The sequence below is a fragment of the Typopeltis vanoorti genome, chromosome 7 (assembly GCF_054136105.1).
Source record: "Typopeltis vanoorti isolate ZY-2024b chromosome 7, IOZ_Tvanoo_1.0, whole genome shotgun sequence".
In the NCBI taxonomy this organism is placed as follows: domain Eukaryota; kingdom Metazoa; phylum Arthropoda; class Arachnida; order Uropygi; family Thelyphonidae; genus Typopeltis; species Typopeltis vanoorti.
In genome coordinates this window covers 125,542,375-125,565,494 of record NC_143555.1, presented here as the reverse complement: position 1 = coordinate 125,565,494, position 23,120 = coordinate 125,542,375, and the positions used below count along the sequence as shown (strand labels likewise).

Here is a 23,120-nt window from a genome sequence, read left to right as displayed (position 1 = left end):
AGACCCCCGTTGTTTTCTCCAGGGAACCAGGGCGAACAGCGAAAAGTCAGCTACTGAAACAAATCTGAAAACAAACCCCAACTCAACATCACCAGAGATAAAGATCGGTACTATCAACGTAAGAAGCCTGAATGGCAAAGAAATGGAGCTAGCTGAGGAATTAGATAAGTACCAGATCGACATAATATGGGTGACTGAAACAAAAAAGACCAAAACTGGTGAGATCTTTCTGAGCAATAAATACAAAATGTTATATTCAGGCAATGACAATCAAGGAAAAGAAGGAGTAGCCATAGTATTTAACACTAAATACGAGGCTAATCTTCTTGAATGGCAGTCAGTCTCAAGTAGAGTAATGTGGGCAAATATGAGAATGGGGAACTGGACAATGAGACTTATTTGTGCCTATGGTCCCACAGAAGGTTCTACTAAGGTAGAAGTGGAGGAATTTTTTGAGGCTTTAGAAAAAGCAACTGACACAATGAAAAAGGAAAAGTTGGTCCTTGTTGGGGATCTAAATAGTAGAGTAGGAAATGATTGTGAGACATACAAAAATATTTTGGGAAAATTTGGAGAGAAGAGCAAAGCTAATAATAATGGCAAATATCTGTTGGATTTCTGCTCAGGACATGGACGGGTTATTACTAACACCATGTTCCAACATAAAAATGTGCACAAATTCACATGGAGAGAAGAGACTAGGAATAAGAAAAGTCTCATTGACTATGTTATTGTTGATAGTGATGTTTTCTCCCTGGTGCAGGACAACAGAGTGTACAGAGGATTTGAAATTGGAAGTGATCACTATTTAGTCTTGAGCAGGATAAAATTGAATTTCATATTGAAAAGAATAACATGTAAGAAAGTTTTAAAGCGAATAAAAGTTGAGCAGCTCTCAGATGTGAACTGTAGACTAAAATACACAAAGATTATTGAAGAAAAAATGAAAGAGTTTGAAAACAGGAACCAAACCTTGGAGATTCAGTGGCAAACTTGAAGAAAACCCTGATTAATTCAGCCAGAGACACATGTGGTGAGGTTGTGTGCAAGGATAAAAAAATCAGAACTCCCTGGTTGACACAGGAAGTTAAAGAGGCAGTGAAGGAAAAGAAGAAAGCATATCAAAAGTTCCTGGCAAATAAGTCAGCTTTTACTCTTACAGAATACAGAGACAAATGTAAGAAAGCTAAACAGTGTGTAAAACTAGCTAAACAAAAGTCATGGGAGGACTTTGGCAAGAGTATAGAAAATAAATATCAAGAAGGTGGCAAAATATTCTGGAGGTTGTTGAAGAAGCTTAGGAATGGAGGAAAGAGTGCTGTAAAAGGAATTAGAGATGATAAAGGTGAAATGAAAACAGGAGAAAAAGATATCCTTGAAGTATGGAGTAATTACTTTGAAAAACTGCTAAATGAAACAAGCAGTGATGACAGCACAGTGATAATAAACACTGACCAAGCATGCAGTCAGGAATACATATCCATACTTGAAGTAGAAAAAGCCATCAAAGGCTTGAAATGTGGAAAGGCAGCAGGAGTAGATGATATTCGACCAGAAATGCTGAAGTATGGTGGTATAAGAGTCTTACAGTGGCTGCACTGCATAGTTCAGAAAGCCTGGACAGAGGGACGAATTCCCGATGATTGGAGTAGAGCTCTCATAGTACCCATATATAAAAAGGGAAATAAAACTGAATGTGAGAATTACAGAGGTATTTCCCTACTTAGTTCCTGGCAAGATATATGCAAGTATACTTGAGAAACGATTGAGAAGAATTGTGGAAGAAAAGCTTGGTGAAGAACAAGCTGGATTCAGGCCAAATAGAGGCTGTCAGGATCATATCTTCACTTTACGACAAATAGTCGAGAAAGCATGGGAATATAACAAAGATCTGTATTTAAGTTTTGTCGATTTGAAAAAGGCATATGACAAGGTGCCAAGAGAGAAGCTATTCAATACGCTGCAGTTATATGGTGTCAATGGGGTATTATATCAAGCAATACTTAGTCTTTATTTGAGTTGTGAGTCAGCAGTTAGAATTGAAGGAAGTACAGGAAGATGGTTTAATGTTAAATCTGGTGTGAGACAAGGATGTACATTATCCCCTCTGTTATTCATTATCTATATGGATCACATTATGAAGGAAAGTGGTATTAAACCTGATATCAAAATTGGAGATGTTAATGTCAGCTCTTTGCTTTATGCGGATGATGTTATACTTCTAAATAAATCTGCTACAAGTCTGCAAGATTCTCTGACTAAATTGAATAGCTGTTGTAATAGATATGGCATGAAGGTCAGCAATAAAAAGACAAAGACAATGAAAATAGGCAGAATCATTGAAAATGTCAACTGTGTTGTGAATGGAGAACTTGTGGAACAAGTAAAACATTTCAGCTACTTAAGCACGATTTTTACTGAAGATGGTAAATTAAATATAGAAATAGACAACAGAATCAGCAAAGTTGGTATCGTGGGAAATCAGTTGAATAAATTCATATGGAATAAGAAAGAAATTAGTCGGAACACTAAATTAGCTGTATACAAGACTGTGTTCAAACCAATTTTAACTTATGGATCTGAGAGCTGGGTCAGAAGTAAAACACTTGACCAAAGACTAGAGACCGCAGATATGAGAGTCCTGAGAAAGATTAGAGGTGTGAACAGATGGCATCAATGGCAATATCATATTAAAAATGAGGATATTAGGAAAGAACTTGGCATTGTCAACATCCAGGAATGCGTTAGCAGAGCTAATCTCAGATGGTATGGTCACTTAAATAGAATGGGCGAAGAAAGATTAGCAAAACAAGTGTTCTCTGCCAGGTTGGCAGGAAAACGACCCAGAGGAAGACCAAGATATAGGTGGATTGATATGGTACAAAGTGCCTGAGACGATAGAAATATAAGATCTGATAATGTTGGAGTCTTGACAAGTAACAGACTGATTTGGAGGAAAATTGTAGATAGGAAGTTAGTAATGATGTAATTTGTTCATGTAGTACTGTCATATCCTACTCCCCTTGAGGGTACATGGCAGGAATTTGATGATGATGATGATGATAGTTAATCAAGGTGATGTAGAGAGCTTGGGATGATTTAAATAGGCTGTAAGTATGAGCAAAGGTTAATGGTTGTTAGTTTAATGTCGAGAAATGTAAAGTTATGCATTTTAGGATAAATAGATTACAAGCCTTTCAGCGTATATCACATTGATGGCACTGTACTCCAGGAAATAGATGAAGCTAGAGATTTAAGGGTGGTGGTAGACAAAGAGTTAAAGTTTAGAGGACATGTTGCTAAGGTAGTCCATAAGATTACTTGGCTATTGAAGAACACATTAACAAGTAGAGATAAGGAAGTTGTTATTCCTCTTTATAAGGCTTTGATACACCCACATCTGGATTATTATGCTCAAGTCTAGTCCCCTGTGTTTCTTGGGGATGAGAAATTGGTGGAGAGGATTCAGAAGCAAGTGACCAAGATGGTGAGTGGTCTGTGGAATGTTCCCTATGAGGATAGATTGAGGGAGTGTGGATTGTAGAAGTTGGTTGATAGGAGAAAAAGAGGGGTTATGATAGAAACATTTAAGTTGCTTAAACGGTTTTATAGGATAGATGCAGGGGGAAATGTTTTGGCACTTGGCTAGAGGGACCAGATCAAGGGGTCATCCCTGGAAATTGAATAAAGGTGTGGTTAGTAGGGGTGTGAGGACTAGATTTTTTGCTTAAAGAGTTGTGAATGAGTGGAATGGACTGCTAGAGTCAGTAATGGGTTCAAGCAGAGGTATAATAGATTGAGTCTCCCACAATGTCTTCAGACTCCACGGAGGTGCCTGTATAATAATAATAATAATTGCCAAGTTATTATTATTATTTTTATTTACATACCAGCACTTCCATAGACTCATTCGTAGGAGGTCCATTTCAAAAACATTAATCATTAACAGTTATCAATACCTGTACAATAACAATTTCCATGAATGACCTCTAGTTTTCTTCACATTATTCATGTACTGAAATATTTCGTCCACATCAATCCTATAACCCCCACCCATTCAACGTATGTCTCTATATATCTACTGATCAACCAGCTTTTGTAACTCACAAATCTTCAATCTCCTCATATGGAGCATTACACAGTCCTGTCGCCATCTTAGTTACTTGCCTCTGAATCTGCTCCACATCATCCACATCTCCAAGAAACCCAGGCGACCAGATTTATACTAATATAAAAATCTTACTATTACTTAAAAAGCATCATCTTTCAGCATTCACTATTCTATATGTGCAGACGCTGGCCATATGTGCAATGCGTGTGATGCACACGGGCACCGTGTGCATCACACACATTGCACATATGGCCAGCGTCTAGTATAGCCAGCAGATAGTAAAGGCACCAAAGAGGAGGAAATAAACGTTTTTTAAAAAAACGTTTTTTTAAAGGGATTTTTTTTATTGGAGGGGGGATATGGGCGCCAACTAAAGTTTTGCACACAGGCACTGGACACTACTGGCACACCCCTGTGTGCAGACTTGGATTTTGCTATGTATGATTCAAGATTAATAAATGAAATAAATCCTCACCTTTTATTCTTCAGATGGAAGAATTAAGCTGTTTAGCCTAACTAGCTTTTTGAAAATCGATGAGCAGCCAGCTTCCCACCCTTAGCCATCACTGATAGTTGCCACAAGGTTATTAATGATGTCATAGGCATCCAGTGGAGAATACAGCAGCTTACTGCCAGTTTGTGGTCTCTAACACTGTATTGTCTGAAATAATGCGATCTGTCATCTATTTTATTGAGTTGCAGTGTAAAAATCCAAGTTTCTAGGAAGGGAGGAATCCTACATGCCTGTATCAAAGATCGACTAACTCAGAAACTGGCTGGAAAAAAAAAAAAAAAGAGCCTATATAGAAGAAAGTTCTTCTGTATAGTGACTAGGATCAAACATAAAATGGTATTTTTTCTAGTAGCCTAGTACTGTGGAATCAGATATCATTTCCACAGAGTTACACAGACAGAAGTATAAAGACTACAGCATTTTTCTGAAGGATGGACAACATACGAAATGAGAGTAGGGATTGTGATGTTTATGATATCAGATGATTTGAATCCAGTTAGGGTAGAAAGCTATGATTGCAATATTACCAACAATTTTCCATGTAGCAGCAAGTGTGAAGCTATATGGCATAACATGGAATCTAACAAAATCAAATGCATGGTGGGGTGTTTTTACAGACCTAGCAAATCACTTGCTGGTGGTGATGATGAAATGTATTGTCAAATGTATATTATGGAAAATTATGGAGACAACTACCGTGTTAGAGCAAAACTTTAGTTTAATGTAAACCAAAATGAACTCGACGTTTCGACCTTCATATCAAGGCCATCATCTGGAGCATACACATATGTACAGAGAAACAAGCTGCACTACAATCTACATGGTTTGCTAAAGTTACTGACCAACCGTTACAACAATTATTGGCCTGACCTCTGGTGAAAAAAAAAAAAAACCTTTACTACATCAAAGCTAGAGTTATATTATTATTATTATCTATTGGGTTACAAAATTAAATCAGGCCAGAAAGCAACATGTTTATATATATATATATATACACGTAGGCTGTTCAATAAGTTATAAGACTATATTTATACAGAAAACAGCCTACGTGTATATATATATATATATATATATACTTAGCTCATCATTTACATGGTCTTTTTCGAAGTAACTACTGTGAGATGCGATGCATTTGTCCCAACATTGTGTCCACTTCTTAAACACACGTAAAAGTCCGTTTTTTGAGAGTTCTTTCAAAACTGCCTCTGCAGCTTTTACACATGCTTTGTTGCTTTCAAAATGGCGGCCTCTTAGTGGTTTCTTGAGCTGAGGAAACAGCCAGAAATCGCACAGTGCGAGATCAGGACTGTATGGAGGTGTGGTAGGATATCTATGTTGTTCTTCTGCAAAACGTCCACTACACAACCAGCAATATGTGGCCTTGCATTATCGTGGTGCAATAAGAAGCCATTCTTCAGCAATGGATGCTTCCTTTTGATGTGCTGTACCATTGTCCGTAAAACATCCGCGTAGTATGAGCCGTTTACAGTATTACCGGGTTCTACAGCATGTTAGTAAACAATGCCTTCGTAGTCAAAAAACATTATGGTCATAACTTTACCAGCCGATTTTACAGTTTTTGCTTTCTTGGGGGTAGGCGAAGACGGATGCTTCCATTCACTGCTTTTTTGTTTCATTGTAGGGTCATAGTGATACAACCCAGCTTCATCTGCTGTAATGATGCCTTTTAAGAAGTTGTCGCCTTCTTGTTCCAGTCTTTCTTTCCATTCTGTGCTCACATCCACTCGATGCTGCATTTGCTCTGGTGTCAAGAGTTTGGAAATCCATCGGGCGCAAACACGTTTCAGCCATGATTGAGTGAACACTTCCCACAGAAATATTCAGGACAACATGCAGCTGGTGTACTGTAATTCTGCAATCCTCCTTGATGATAATCGCTGCTGTGTTGATCGACTCTGTGATGGATGTTGAAGGACTTCCCTCACGTTCAAGATCTTCCACATTTTGCCTTCCTTCCTTAAAAGTTTTATGCCAGCGAAAAACACTTGCCCTCAACATTGCTTCATTGTGGAAAGCTTTGCGTATTATGTTAAAAGTATCCAATGCTGATTTTTGCAAACGCACACAAAATTTAATTGCATAACGCTGTTCCAAGGCCGCTTCCATTTCGACGACTGGTCGCGGCTCGTAGGTGTGCCGAAACAAGCTTGCGTTTAGTCACATGACACTCTGGCACATCAGCCCGTATATGCCATCTGTCATCCTCTTGTTAATACAGACAGCAACATTTCTTTATTCCACAGAAATTAATATTGTGATGAGTGGTTTCACGACAGTAAAATTAGTCTTATTACTTATTGAACAGCCCTCGTATATAATAAAAAAACTGTGATTATACATATAAATTTCAAATGTATGGAATAGTTTCCAATAAAATCTGAAAATTGCTTCAAGTTCTAAAGTATGCTAGATACTAATTAGGCTGAATATGTGCCATCCAAATTCTTGAAATTTTTATGCCACCATTATTGTTGAGATTAGGGTGGTTAATCAAGGTTTCAAGGTTTCTTCTAAAGATATGTTCATAGGAAACGAGTAATTAATAAGTCACTAGAGCCAACACTTGCATATAATGCCCTGTTCTTCTTCTTCTTCCCTTCAGGTATTAGGCCTAGTGGCCTGTTATTGAGCTATCTTTAGCCCTTCTAAGCCATACCCGTCCTGAGGATAAGGTGGCTAGCCTATGCCTTCCGGTGTGTCCTATGTCTGTAGCTATGTGTGTTCATGGGGCTGGTTTGCCTGCTTGCGGGAGAAAAATCCCAGATGAACTGGGGAGAAAAACCCTGCAGTCCATGCCCAAGACCAGCTAACTTGTCTATGTCTGAGAAAGATCCTTAAGTTCCTCCTCCGACGGGAATTGAACCCAGGACACCCCCTTTCCCCAGGCATATTGTTGTGAACCTCATAGCCACTCGGCTAATGCGCGGACTAATGCCCAGTTACATTTCTGTTTGCTGTAAAGAAGAGGCCTTGCTTTGTTTTCTCACTCTCATGCAGTGTGTTTGTTTGTGTGTTGTTCTCTGATGATGCCAGTTTGACTTACGAAATATAGGAAATATTAGCAAAAATTTCCTAAATAATTGTTACTGATGTGGTTGGTTGGTCAAGCAGATAGTGCTTCCACTCCCCAACTAAATTGCGAGTTTGAATCCCACTGTATGCAGGGTAGTTTGTGAAAATAGGAGATGAATTTCTTTGTCTGGTATAAGTCCACCATCATCCTTATTGGAGGCCTGAAGTGGCTTAAAAAAAGTTCTTTGTGTGGTTTCTGTTGTAGGGTCTCTGGATAGTCCACCCACTCTCATTACCATCTGTTGCTATCACAAATTATGTAACTAACCTTTATCTTCCCTTTTCTCCTGAAATATGTTATATCTCCAACATCTATTCCTATAAGACCATCAGTCACTAATACCCATAAATTTTTGGTAGACTAAATTTATTAAGGCCAGAAACTCACCATCTTATACCTAATGTTCCTGGCTTTCATATATAGATAAACCATTATTGCTTTCCCCATCTTCCACACTACTTCCATGATATGTCGTGCAATATCTTGTGTCTTCCAAGTCACAGTCTCTGCACAAGAATATTCCTGCTATCTTCCACTCTGGCAAACTCTAGATTCTCTTACTTAAACACTTACCAGATCACAGAGCAGCAGTACTTTTTCAAATGCCAGTGTCCATACCTTCAAATGCATTCTAGACATGTATATATAACAAATCTCCTCCTGCACATTAATGCATACTGCTTGTTTTCTCAATTCTTCGATATTGTGTTATCTCAGATTGGAATTTTGAAACTCGTTCATCACCCTCTCTTTACATGGTTTCTCTTGCATCTTTCACTGTCTGATCTATGCTTCTCCTCAAGTCATTATCACAGCTCATCATTATCATTTTATTATAATTCTGATTTCTCTTCATCATGTGGTTATACTCTCTGTTATTCCCTCAAGAACAATATATATATAAAATTATTTCACATGCTATGCTTTGCATTATCTTATCTTTGTAATCTAAACTTATTGAAACAGAAATTTGCAAATCGCTAAGTAGCATTCAGTTGTAAATCATGCTTAAGTGTTATTTCTTTAGATTTTATATGCTGTTTTTAATTAACCTGCTGAAAGTATCAAAGTCAAAATTTATTATTGAGTTGAATTTGTTTTTGATTCAAATTTTTTAATTTCATTATAGTATAGAACCTGGCCGTCCAAACTTGACATACTCGTTACTACATCAGAAATTGCAAGTATGTTTTTGATGTTATTTGTAACTTTGATTTCAATAAATAAGAAAATGAGTCAAGGAAATAGACATTAAAAGGAGACATGTAGATTGGAGAAAGTTATGTGAATTAAGGAACATGCATAAATAATTAAACAGAATTTTATGTTGTTGCTAAATATTTTTTTTTTTATGATAATCCCCCACATGATAAATTATTGTAGTATACATGTACCACAGAAGAGCAGTAAGTTCAGTAGAAAGGAGAAATTGTTAATATTGGATTTGAAAATATGCTGTTGTACTGCTTAGGAAATACATTAGAAAAAAATATGTTGCACATTCTCCCTTCTTATGTAAGGAATGAAGTATGAGGAGATAACAAAGAGGAAGAAAAAAGATTTGTTCTTCAAGTTTGAAGGGAAGTTGCTAGCCACTGCATTTGTCTTAAAATAATTTTTTTTTAAACAGTGTATAGAACAAATTGCAGCACAGACATGAAAGGGAAGCATTTGAATGTAGAGAAAATTATCAAATTGCAGGATGATAGCAAGAAATGGCCAAGGATAGGAATACAAGAATCATTTCTGAGAAGTAGTGTAAGTACAACTTGTTATAGATCCAGAAGTGATTGTTATTTTACAAGAGTATAGTGACTTGATGAGAGACATGTCATTAATCTGTCTGATTGCTCTCTTCTGCTCCAAGTCAAGGATTTTTGAGAGAGCATAATTAGGGTCATTATCTCAAATGAAGGAACAGTATTCAATGAGAATTGTGATTGGCATAGAGAAAAACTAATTTCTGGGATACTGGATACTCCATTTCTTGGAGTCAATACTTGCAGTATGTATGTGTCAAGTAAGAGTGAACAAAGATTTATCTCAAGAAATATCATCAGTATCTCAAGATTTGGATATTGTCTTTTTTTTTTTATGAAAATTTTTGCAGTAATTCCTCAGTTATCCATCCATCTACAGCAGGAAAGCAATTTGCTAATTTTTGCTTACAGCAATTTACTTCTATACATAAACTTTCCCATCATCCCCTTCTCAACAATATGGTGTCATCAAAATCCTTATCACTAGAGCCTTTAACCTCTGTTTTACCCAAGCTTCCCTTATAGCCAAACTCACCTTTATTCGCCAGACCTTCCTGTCCAATGGTTAAAATAGCAAAAATATCTACAAATTATCTCTCCATTCCATCTCTTCACATCACTCACAGCATAATGACTACAGTAATGCCATTACTATTACTGTATATATAGAAATATCTGGGGCACTTCAGAAAAAAATAGCCAAAACTTTAAAGAAATATAACCTCTGCACTGCTTTCAAGCCTCATAAGCTAGCTTCCCTTCTCCACTCTCTGAATGATCCACTTCCTCCCCTCTCTGTTCCAAGTGTTTAAAAGTTCCCTGTTCCTGCAACTTATCATATTATGGTCAGACTGGGAGATCTGCTAACATCTGTCTAGATGAACACAAAAAATACATCTTCTGCTACAATTATAGTCAGTCAGGTCTAGCTGACAGTGACTTGGATAGCTTGCACTGAATCAGATAGAAGAAAATGTAATGCTCCATCACAGTAAATACAGATGGTTACAGTGACAAATCAGCAGCAGATTTAAAAAACCAGCCAAATCTTAATAAATATAATTGTGTTAAACTTTACAAGATTTTGGAAACTTCGATTCTTAGGCTCCTGCCCAGCAACTAAGGCTAACCAACAATACCCATAGAGGGCATCCTTCATAAGACTAGTCTTTATGTAGTCTAATTTCATTTCTTTCACTTATTGTTTCCTGGGTGTTTGTTTTTTGTCTGTATTATTAAAATTTAACATTGTATTCTTGTAGATGTCTCTATGACAGAGACGAAATATTGAAACAATCACACCTGCTATTTAATTATTTCTCTTTGTGTTGTAGTTATTACATTAAATTGTATTATGAATGTAAACCAGCACCTAAGTCTAAACATGTGAGTGACAAGAGCAGGAATAGTACAGAAAACAAATCAGGAGAGATGGCCATTGTGAGAATATTTCTAGAAAAGAAGTTAGTTAAAAGGGCCAAAGGAAATTCTGGAGAATTTTATTACTATGTAGTAAAAGGAAAAACGATTATAGAAGAATATCCTTAATAAGTGCATCTTTAGCGAATGTTCAGTGAGAGATATGATAGGTATTTAAGTAAGTATGACTAAAATGGCCTTTCCTGACCTCTTAGCAAATGTCTGGACATATTCCATTGGTTTCAAATGCTGCCCAGAGCCTGGTTACAACACCATATGAGATTCCAAACTTTCTGGTAATATCAGTGATTCTACAACTTTCAAACTTTCCAATAATTCTTCCCTGCATGAAATCATATAGATGATGTTTCTTTGAGACATTACAAGGCATCCAAGTTTGCAACTTTATTCCTTCATGAAAAGAGATTCCTTCAAATGCAATTTGCTTAGTGCTTGCTTTTGCCTTTTATCCTGTTGAGTGCTACTACGTGACTCCTTTGCATGCAGTTCGAAAATTTGAATGTGTACCCAATTTCTACTCGAAATCAACAATTATACAAATTGCCACAAGCTGATTTGTCTGAACTTGCAGATGTAATCTTCAAACATAGTGTACGTCTTAGTATTTGGATACCAGTGTATTCATCAAAATCACAAATTTTCATTTTTTTATCAAAGAATAGGCTAAATGTCTTAATTTTGAAAATGAAAATAAACAGAAATTATAGATATTGAATCAATATCCATGCTCATTTTATAGCCGAATATATATACAGGGTGGCCATAATTAAAGAGGAGACGTTCAGAGTCCTGTAGTAAAAAATGTATTTACTGAAATTCAACCAAATTGGGTGTACCAAACTCTGGAGCATGGGGGTTTTTATTTATAGAAGATAAAATAGTACAAAATTCTACCACTAGGGGATATGTTCCCTGAGATGGATAAGGAAATTTTTATCTTTCTAGTCTATAAGGATAGATTAAAACAATTTTACAAAATTTGGTTGATAGATGGAAGAGGGGATGTGATAGAAGCATAATGTTCTTAAAGTGGTTTTATAGGATTGACGCAGAATATTTTTTTTTCAATACATGAAAAGAGGGAAGAGAACAAGAAGCCACCTCCTGTCAGTTCACCAAAAATGTGGTTATCAAGAATCTGAAAACTGGATTTTTTAATTTTTTTTTTTTTTTTTTTTCTCAAATTGGTGTAATAGGTTATTAGAGGCAGTTGTAAGTGCACTGTGTGAATAATGGTAAGTGTGATCTTCTTGCACTCGGTTTTTAGATTCCGTGAGAATGACAGAATAATAATCATCATCATCAAATTCCTGACATATACCCTCAAGGGGAGTACAGGATACGATAGTACTACATGAAAAATTTACATCATTACTAACTTCCAATCTACAATTTTCCTCCAAATCAGTCTGTTACTTGTCAAGACTCCAAAATTATCAGATCTTATATTTCTATCGTCTAAGGCACTTTGTACCGTATCAATCCACCTATATCTTGGTCTTCCTCTGGGTCGTTTTGCTGCCAACTTGGCAGAGAACACTTGCTTTGCTAATCTTTCCTCGCCCATTCTGTTTAAGTGACCACACCATCTGAGATTAGCTCTGCTAACGCATTCCTGGATACTGACAATGTCTAGTTCTTTCCTAATATCCTCGTTTTTAATATGATATTGCCATTGATGCCATCTGTTCACGCATCTAATCTTTTTCAGGAGTCTCATATCTGTGGTCTCTAATCTTTGGTCAAGCGTTTTACTTCTGACCCAGCTCTCAGATCTATAAGTTAAAACTGGTTTGAACACTGTCTTCGCTCTTGTATACAGCTAATTTAGTGTTCTGACTAATTTCTCTCTTATTCCATATGAATTTATTCAGCTGACTTCCTACCATACCAGCTTTCTTGATTCTGTTGTCTATTTCCATATTTAATTTACCATCTTCACTAAAAATCGTGCCTAAGTAGCTGAAATGTTTTACTTGTTCCACAGGTTCTCCATTCACAACACTGTTGACATTTTCAATGATTCTGCCTATTTTCATTGTCTTTGTCTTTTTATTGCTGACCTTCATACCATATCTATTACAACAGTTATTCAATTTAGTCAGAGAATCTTGCGGCAGACTTGTAGCGGATTTATTTAGAAGTATAACATCATCCGCATAAAGCAAAGAGCATACATTAATATCTCCAATTCTGATATCATGTTTAATACCACTTTCCTTTATAATGTGATCCATATAGATAATGACTAACAGAGGAGATAATGTACATCCTTGTCATACAACAGATTTAACATTAAACCATCTTCCTGTACTTCCTTCATTTCTAACTGCTGACTTGCAACTCAAATAAAGACTAAGTATTGCTTGATATAATGCCCCATTGACACCGTATAACTGTAGTGTGTTGAACAGCTTCTCCCTTGGCACCTTGTCATATGCCTTTTCCAGATTGACAAAACTTAAATACAGATCTTTGTTATATTCCCATGCTTTCTCAACTATTTGTCGTAAAGTGAAGATCTGATCCTGACAGCCTCTATTTGGCATAAATCCAGCTTGTTCTTCACCAAGCTTTTCTTCCACAATTCTTCTCAAGTATACTGGCATAAATCTTGCCCAGGAACACTCAGTAAGGAAATACCTCTGTAATTCTCACATTCAGTTTTATTTCCCTTTTTATATATGGGTATTACGAGAGCTCTACTCCAATCATTGGGGATTCGTCCCACTGTCCACGCTTTCTGAACTATGAAGTGCAGCCACTGTAAGACTTTTATACCACCATACTTCAGCATTTCTGGTCGAATATCGTCTATTCCTGCTGCCTTTCCACATTTCAAGCCTTTGATGGCTTTTTCTACTTCAAGTATGGATATGTATTCCTGACTGCATGCCTAGGCAGTGTTTTTTTATCACTATGCTGTCATCACTGCTTGTTTCATTTAGCTGATTTTCAAAGTAATTACTCCATACTTCAAAGATATCTTTTGTTCTTGTTTTCATGTGACCTTTATCATCTCTAACTCCTTTTACAGCACTCTTTCCTCCATTTCCAAGCTTCTTCAACAGCCTCCGGAATATCTTACCACCTTCTTCATATTCATTTTCTATGTTCTTGCCAAAGTCCTCCCATGACTTTTGTTTAGCTAGTTTTACACAGTGGTTAGCTTTCTTACATTTGTCTCTGTATTCTCTAAGAGCAAAAGCTGACTTATTTGGCCGGAACTTTTGATATGCATTCTTCTTTTCCTTCACTGCCTCTTTAACTTCCTATGTCCACCATGGAGTTCTGATTTTTCTATCCTTGCAGACAACCTCACCACATGTGTCTCTGGTTGAATTAATCAGGGTTTTCTTCAAGGTTTGCCACTGAATCTCCAAGGTTTGGTTTCTGTTTTCAAACTCTTTCATTTTTTCTTCAATAATCTTTGTGTATTTTAGTCTACAGTTCACATCCGAGAACTGCTCAACTTTTATTCGCTTTAAAACTTTCTTACATGTCATTCTTTTCAATATGAAATTCAATTTTATCCTGCTCAAGACTAAATAGTCATCACTTCCAATTTCAAATCCTCTGTACACTCTGGTGTCCTGCACCAGGGAGAAAACATCACTTTCAACAATAACACAGTCAATGAGACTTTTTTTATTCCTTGCCTCTTCTCTCCATGTAAATTTGTGCACATTTTTATGTTGGAACATGGTGTTAGTAATAACTAGTCCATTTCCTGAGCAGAAATCTAACAGGTATTTGCCATTATTATTAGCTTTGCCCTTTTCTCCAAATTTTCCCAAATTATTTTTGTATGTCTGACGATCATTTCCTACTCTGCTATTTAGATCCCCAACAAGAACCAACTTTTCCTTTTTCATTGTCAGTTGCTTTTTCTAAAGCATCAAAAAATTCCTCCACTTCTACCGTAGTAGAACTTTCTGTGGGACCATCATATGTGGGACAAATAAGTCTCATTGTCCAGTTCCTCACTCTCATATTTGCCCATATCACTCTACTTGAGACTGCCTGCCATTCAAGAAGATTAGCCTCGTATTTAGTGTTGAATACTATGGCTACTTCTTTTCCTTGATTTTCATTGCCTGAATATAACATTTTGTATTTATTGCTCAGAAAGATTTCACCAGTTTTTATCTTTTTTGTTTCAGTCACCCCTATTATGTCGATCTGGTACTTATCTAATTCCTCAGCTAGCTCCATTTCTTTGCCATTCAGGCTTCTTATGTTGATAGTACCGATCTTTAACTCTGGTGATGTTTAGTTTGGGTGTGTTTTCAGATTTGTTCCAGTAGCTGACTTTTCGCTGTTAGCCCTGGTTCCCTTGGAAAAAACAACTGGGATCTTGTTTAACTGGGCAATGCCCCAGCCAGCATGAAATTTTGTCATGTTGTACCATCATTTTGTAATTTGGCTTAAGCCAATAAGAATACAATTTGGTTGGCTAAATCCCAAATTGCCAGCCTATCCTCGTTTGCTCAGTATCCAGGTAGATACCCAGCAGGGTGCACTACGAGAAGGTGAGGATTGGACATTAGGTCAGAAGCCCTGTTGGTTCTCTGCATTCCTTTAAAGGCTATGTGGATGTCTCCTCTCAGTTATATAGCTTTGACCCTTAAGCACCCCTGCGAGAATATTAATGATAATAATAAATTATCATTTATTTAAATCCTTTAAGTGAAGATAAGCATTGCCATCAGATATTCTTGAGAGGTTATTGCTTTCATTAATACTAAAAGGCACCAAAATAAGAAGAAAATTGCTTAATATCAAATATGCTCTTTATAAAATTTGGTTGATATAAAAATAAGATTTAAAACATTTATACTTAAAAGTGGAAGTTAGGCAAAGTGGTTCCTTTGCATAAGGGTGGCTCTAAAACTGCAGTATTGAATTACAGACCAATCACCATCTCAGGAGTAGTGGTAAAAGTATTGGAAAAGTTGGTTAAAGACAAAATTCAAGAATGGGTGGATCAGGATATGATACTCTATAGAGGCCAACATGGTTTTGTTAAAGGTAGATCCTGCCTTAGCAATCTATTAACTATCCATAATAGAATAACATCAGAGTTGGACAAAGGAACTGGCTACACAGTGGTACTTCTGGATTTTGCTAAGGCTTTTGACAGGATACCCCATAGAACACTGTTACGCAAATTGGAGCAGATGGGAATGGATATTAAATTGGTGATATGGATAGGAGAATGGCTCAGGGAGAGATACCATAAGGTGGTGTATGGAGGAGCCGAGTCCAGAATGAGGCAGGTGACCAGTGGTGTGCCTCAGGGCTCTGTGCTTGGGCCAATGTTGTTTAATTTGTATATAAATGATATAGGAAACGGCTTAAAGGGAGATATTCAGTTGTTTGCTGATGATGCAAAGTTGTGTAGTGCAATAAAAAATCAAGCTGATGTTGAAAGTTTGCAGGAGGATTTAAATAAGCTGGTAAAATGGGCAAAAGAAAATGGATGTCAGTTCAATGTGGAAAAGTGTAAAGTCATGCATTTTGGGATTAAAAGATTACCAGCTGTGTACTACATCGATGGAAAGGTACTCCAAGAGATTGATGAGGCTAGGGACTTAGGGGTATTGGTAGATAGGGAGATGAAGTTCAGAGGACACATTGCTAAGGTGTCCAAGATTGCACATAGGATTACTTGGTTGTTGAGGAACACACTGACATCCAGAGATAAAGAGGTTATTATTCCCCTTTATAAAGCATTGATACTTCCACATTTGGATTACTGTGCTCAGGTCTGGTCACCTGGATTCCTTGGAGATGAGGAGGCTGTGGAGAGGGTTCAGAGAAGAGTGACCAAGTTGGTGAGTGATATAAAAAATGCTCCCTACATTGATAGATTGAGAGCTTGTGGATTGCAGAGATTGGTTGATAGGCGAAGAAGAGGGGATATGATAGAAACATTCAAATTACTAAAAGGTTTTTATAGGATTGATGCAGGGGAAATGTTTCAGCTGTGTGATAGTGATGGAAGAACAAGAGGTCATCTCTGGAAATTAAAGAAGAGTGTGGTTAACAAAGGTGTCAGAACAAGGTTTTTTGCCTGGAGGGTGGTGAATGAGTGGAATTCATTGCCTGACTTTGTTGTGAGCTCTTCATCTGTAAATGAATTCAAGAAGAGATATGACAGATATTGTTTTGCTAGTTTGGGTCTCCCGCGATGAGTCTACTGACTCCATGGAGATACCCGTAATAATAATAATAATAATAATAATAATAATAGTAAAATAAAATTTTAGGATATAAAATATTAGTCAAATGGATTATTCCTTAAGAATAGTCTTAAGAAATGTTCCTTAAAAATAAGTGATAGATGGTTTAATAGGTGTTGAACAGGGAAGTGTCCTCCAAGGATATTTTAATTACAGAACTATCACATTAAACCGAATGGAACAGATGAAGTTTTGTTTTAACTTTGTTAGAAATGAGGATGCACTGTCTGTTCTCTTTAGATGTAAAGCTTAATATGGTGTTTTCATTTCTGGTAAATAAAATTCTCTCTCTCTCTCTCTTTGCAAACAGATCTATTAATATAGTTTATGTTTTTCAGATGTTAAATTATTGCATTGAGACAAAAAAAACACGGGAATGGCAACAACGGATACAAAATGAAACACAGAATGAAGAGGCTGTATCCGAAACCTTTATGTATAGTGGCTCTCAGTGCAGTGATAGTGAGGAGGAAGAATTTTATGAATGTGATGATTCACCATTTCATGAAGAAAAAGAAGATAACAGTAAGTTGGAAATGATTGCTGCTAATTAATTGGCCTAACAATCACTGACATGTTTATCCATCATGCAATGCAGACCATTAAAACTGAAATTACCATTGAAATATAGCATGGACATGACATCTAAGAATTGATATACAGATTGGGATGCTTAACACTTGTGTGCATGAAAAGTAAAAATCACAAAACTATTTCTTTTGTGTCTAATAAAAATTTGCCATTATTTGCATAATGCTGATATGTAAATATTATGCTTTTCAGCATCCTCAAGCTGAGTCGAATGTTATAAAATTCATTTTAGTTCACATGTTAAAAAATTTAGTTCTTAGTTCGAATTAACTAAAAAACAAGGTTAACTAAATATTTTTTTTCTAAAAGCATTTTTTTTTTGTTTTTTTCAGAATTTTTCATTTTTGAAGATGTTTCTTACTCGTAGACTTAAATGTTATATATGTAACATAACATGGCATAATGTGTGTATCTATGCTTCCACATTATGTAAATGCATGTTGTAACAAGTTTATTTCTTATATGGCTGCAGCCTACAGTCAGTTGCACTGTCTTAAATCAAGAACACTGAATGCATAAGTAAAGCATGTTTTAAATATTTCATTTAATTCAGTGATGTCACATGAATGGAAAGAAAACAGGTCACTGTTATCAAGGGCTTGGCTAGTAAGCTATTAAGAATGGCTTTACTTATACTATAAAGTATTTGTATTTTTATGTGTTTTTACTTCAAGAAATGAAAAGTATGAAAAATTTATTTATGTTATAAATGCAATATACAATGATCCCTCAATTATCTGAATCGTCAAAAGAATGAACCTTTAATTTACTGACCCCTGAAGTGGATAGTATGTCCACTGACTTTTAGCACCATGTAATTGTATCTTCAATTATTCAGTCCTTCAATTATCCAACTAGCAAATTGCTCTCCTGCTGTCATTGGATAATTGAGGGATTACTAGACATATATCATTACATAAACAAATCATTACATATGGGATATCCATGCTGCGAAGGCTATTCTGATAATCACATATAACAGCTAATCACATTTTTCTTTGAAAAAAAATCACTGTACAATTACGCATTACAGTCTATATTTCATTCAGCTTGGCCAGTTAAGGTACACTTAATTTGTGAAATTGCTTTATTTTATATTTGCATTTAACAGTGATTCCATATTCAGGATCATGTAGGATGCATAGTCGCATCAGTCATCAATATTTGACATGATATATTCCAGAACTCATAGATAAAATATATAATAAAAATATATTTTTTATAAGTTTTTAATGTGAATCCCACCATGAAAAGCTAAACTTATTGCACATTGTTATTTTTAGTTGACTGATAATCTAGAAACTTTATTCAGGAGAATAAACCTGTCACTTTTTCAAAATACATCTAGCCTTAATAAGTAGGATAGCTGTTTTGCACCAAATTATGAAAATTATCTTCTGCCTATATGTTAATTAACAAAATTACAGGCATATAAACTTTTTTCATTTAGCCATTCTTTTAAATGTTTTCTTTGAATGGCCATCTTTAATTTTTTATTTTCATTTTATTTTAATCCACAACAGAAAATAAATATATGTTAATTTCATTATTTAGCTGCTAATATTTTGTTGATTTATACCCAACATTTTAAGAGTAAAATAGTTGGTCATGGTACTCAAACAGCAACACTCACTTAATAATAGGAACAGTTTAAAATTTAATGGACAATGTAAAGAACTAAAATCCTAATGTAATGCCATCTATTGTTAGATAAAGAGAAGTTTTACAAGTATTAATTCTATTTTAAACTATCTCCCAGATTTTTGGCACATTGGCACAAACATACTTGTTGAGGTTTACAGGATGTTTAATAGTTGCTTTTGACTCTGAAAACAGTCTTCTTCTTCTTCTTCTTTCACTATGCCTTATCCCATGTTAAACGGGGTCGGCACACCTATCTTTAACCTTCCTTTTCCAAGTTCTCCAGTCCAGGGCGTCCTTCAGACTCATTCCTTTCTCCCTAAGATCCTCTGTCACCTTATCCCTCCACCTGAGCTTGGGCCTACCTCTTTTCCTCCTTCCCTCCAACTCCATTTACTCCACTCATTTACCAACACATACTCCTCACCCTTCCTCTCTACATGTCCAAACCACCTCAGCCTACTTTCTTGTATCTTCTTGCCAATTGGTCCCACCTTAACCGTCCCTCTGATGTAGTCATTCCTTATCCTGTCCTTCTTTGTCACATCACTCATCCATCTCAACATCTGCATCTCCGCTACCTCCATCTTCCTCTCCTGTGCCTTGGTTAGGCCACGTCTCCGCACCATGGAGCATCGCCAGCCTCACCACCATCTTATACAGCTTTCCTTTCCTCTTAAAACTCACTCTCTTGTCACACAGGACCCCACTCTTCTTCCTCCAATTCATCCAACAGCATGTTATTCGGTGCTGTATTTCTTCATCCAAAGTCACCATTCCTCTCGACAACCGACCCAAGGTACTTGAATTTCTTCCCTGAAATTAGCCTTTCACCCTGGAGTCGTATGACCATATCCTCATCACTCCCCATTGACATATATTCAGTCTTCACCTGGTTAATTCTCATGCCTTTCTCCACTCTTCCAGGGTATTTTCAAGCTTCTCTCAGGATGATTTGCATAGAACAATGTTGTCGGCAAACAGCATGCTCCATGGTGCCTCCTTCTTGACGTCCTCCACTAGTACATCCATGACCAGGTCAAAGAGGTAGTGGCTCAGAGCTGACCCTTGGTGTAGCCCTACGACAATGGGGAATCCTTCTGTCATGCCAACACTAGACCTGACCTGAGTTTCTGTTCCCTCATACGTCTCCTTCACCAACCTCACGTACTTCTCTGACACCCCCTTCTTCCTCATACACCTCCATACCTCTTGCCTGGCCACTCTGTCATATACCTTTTCCAGGTCTATAAACACCATATGCAGATCCACTTGCATCTCTCTATATTTCTCCATCAATCACCTTAGCGCAAATATCGCATCCGTTGTCCCTCTTCCTGGCATAAATCCAAACTGCTCCTCACCAATTTTCGTTTCCTGCCTTATCCTTCCTTCAATTACGCTTTCCCATATCTTCAATGTGTGTGACATCAGACTCTGAAAACAGTCTCTCTGACTTATAATGACTTCTGTGTAGCACTCTGAGTTTTTTTTTTTTTTTTCATCTAAACCTGTATGAAGGATAGTGCAGAGTACAACAGTCTGCCAGTCCCAACAGTGGTGAATGTATTTATGTTCTCTGGGGTGGATGTTAACAGCTCTTCCTATCTATCCATTAGTATTCCTGGGCATGAAGCTGAAATTCTTGTTGCAAACCATTGCAGTATTCGGATTTTTTTCTTTTTTTCTCCCATCTTTGCACCTTTTGTTAAACCATGGCTCAGAAAGTGGGTGGGAATTTGGATGGAATGTGGAATGAAGACCTTTGTTCCAGTGAGGAGGGTTGTATCTCTCACTCAGAGCAGGTGTTTGAATCAGAAAATTTGAAAGCAGTAGTCTGACCATGGAAGGAAACAGTAGAAATTCCAGAGATCATTCCACTTGTATCCTTTGTAGTGCCAAAAAATACAAGGTTGGAAGTGGTTGCATGAAGGTTATTTTGTAAGAGATGAAGCCTGCCCAAGATTGTGATGTGAATGGAGAATGAAAGCCATGCCAGCAAGAGTAATTTCTGTGACTCACTCAGAGCAAGGATTTGGATCTGAAAATTGGAAGCAGTAATCTGGCTTCCAATGGATTGGAAGCCAGATTACTGCTTTCAATGGAGGACATTCTGTGAGAGAGGAAATTGCACAAGATTGTGATTTTTAAGTTAGTGAGAGGAGAGGTTGTGGTGAGGGGTTATCAAATATTCAGGTTGGTAGATGTGTAATTTGTGTTAGATCATTGCAGATACTTCTGCATCTCATCCATCTTGGTCAGTAATGTTTCAAAAGGAAAGCCAGTTGAAGTTGTGAACATTAAATTCATCACTTTGCAAGTGTTTATTGATCATAAACCTCCCTTCACAGGCTATACATACAAGATTCAGCTCATCATCCTACTCAAAAAATGGGCACCATCAAATGATAGCATGATTTGTCATTTAAAGTTTGAGCAATTGTTCAAGGAGAAATTCAAAAGTGTTTTTATACTGCCCAAGCTTAAACTGGAATGACTGTTTCCATGAAAGAGAATAACAGTTGATTGTACATGGTCAACCTTGTGAATATGCTTATGCACTGATGATGGCTTGTTAGATTATACATCAATAAATTATCAGTTCTTCTGTGTATATATTTCTAATAATCCAGATGAAGACAAATGCAGTGATCAGTGTGACAGGGATTGAGACAAGATAATTGACTAGAGGTATTTATGATATAAAGAAATGTCAGCATGAATACTGCCTTGAGGAAGTGCTAGAGAAATGGCATTTGCTCTAACCAGACCATTTAAGTTAGTCTCAGAACTGGTAGAGTGCCAAGGAAGTGGAAAGAGGGCAAAAGAATTTCATTACACAAAGGAGGCTCTATGACTAAGGTTACAAATTATAGACAAATACAGGAAAAGAGCCTCTATAGCTCAGTCGATTTCTAAGATGCTCTTTGGTTAGAAAGACTTGGAAGTTAAATCCCAGAAGAACCTTTATCGGCTTTTTTTTTAACTCAAGATGTATTAATCAGTCTCACACAGAGGTAGTGGGATTTCTTTCCTGGAAACTGGTTTTTCATCCCACCTAATAGAAAAACCAGCCAGAACACATGCAGTTGACAGCAAGAACACATGCAGTTGATACACTACACAGATAGGATTAACTGCCTTATAAGATCATTAATTGTTTCAGAGGAGGCAAGTTAATTTGCTGTGACTAGCTGCTGAGCCTAACATGCAAGGGGAAATTTATTAAAAAAATTATGTCTTAGGAATAGTGGTTAAAGAATTGGAAAAGATGGTTAAATTTAGAATTCAGGAGATACACTATGGGAATAGCATAGCTATGTGAAGTCTTGTGTGGCTTAGCAATTTACTTACTTTCTTACAGTACAGTACAGTGACAGCTGAATTGGGTAGTCACATATTAGAAGCTTCATATCCATCCTCATTTGCTCCATTTTATGTAATACAGTTCTGTAAGGTATGTATCCTGTCAAATGCCTTTGTAAAGTTTATCAGTATTATATCATGTAGCCATTTCCTGGTGGTAATGTATTAGCCAACTTCACAAGACCTCAACTTGGAAACCTTGGATTAATTCACAAGATGAGTGCAATTTCAAATTTTTAGGTTGTTGACAAAAAAAGAAAAAAACCTTCTTTAATACATTTTTATTTCCATATATGATAAAAAAAACAGTAATTATAATGAAAAGTAACTTATATAATTCATTTATTTTTTCTTTGTT

The 23,120-nt window shown here is 36.5% G+C and overlaps 1 protein-coding gene across 1 annotated transcript in view; it reads left to right on the top strand.

Annotated features, from left to right (window-relative positions):
* Positions 1–23,120, top strand: part of Rab3GAP1 (RAB3 GTPase activating protein subunit 1) — a 584,727-nt gene that overhangs the window by 477,611 nt on the left and 83,996 nt on the right. Inside the window, exons 16-17 of the mRNA XM_090395461.1 lie at positions 8,849–8,903; positions 17,503–17,689. Coding sequence (XP_090251587.1) covers positions 8,849–8,903; positions 17,503–17,689 — 242 coding nt within the window. The remainder of the gene's footprint in view (positions 1–8,848; positions 8,904–17,502; positions 17,690–23,120) is intronic.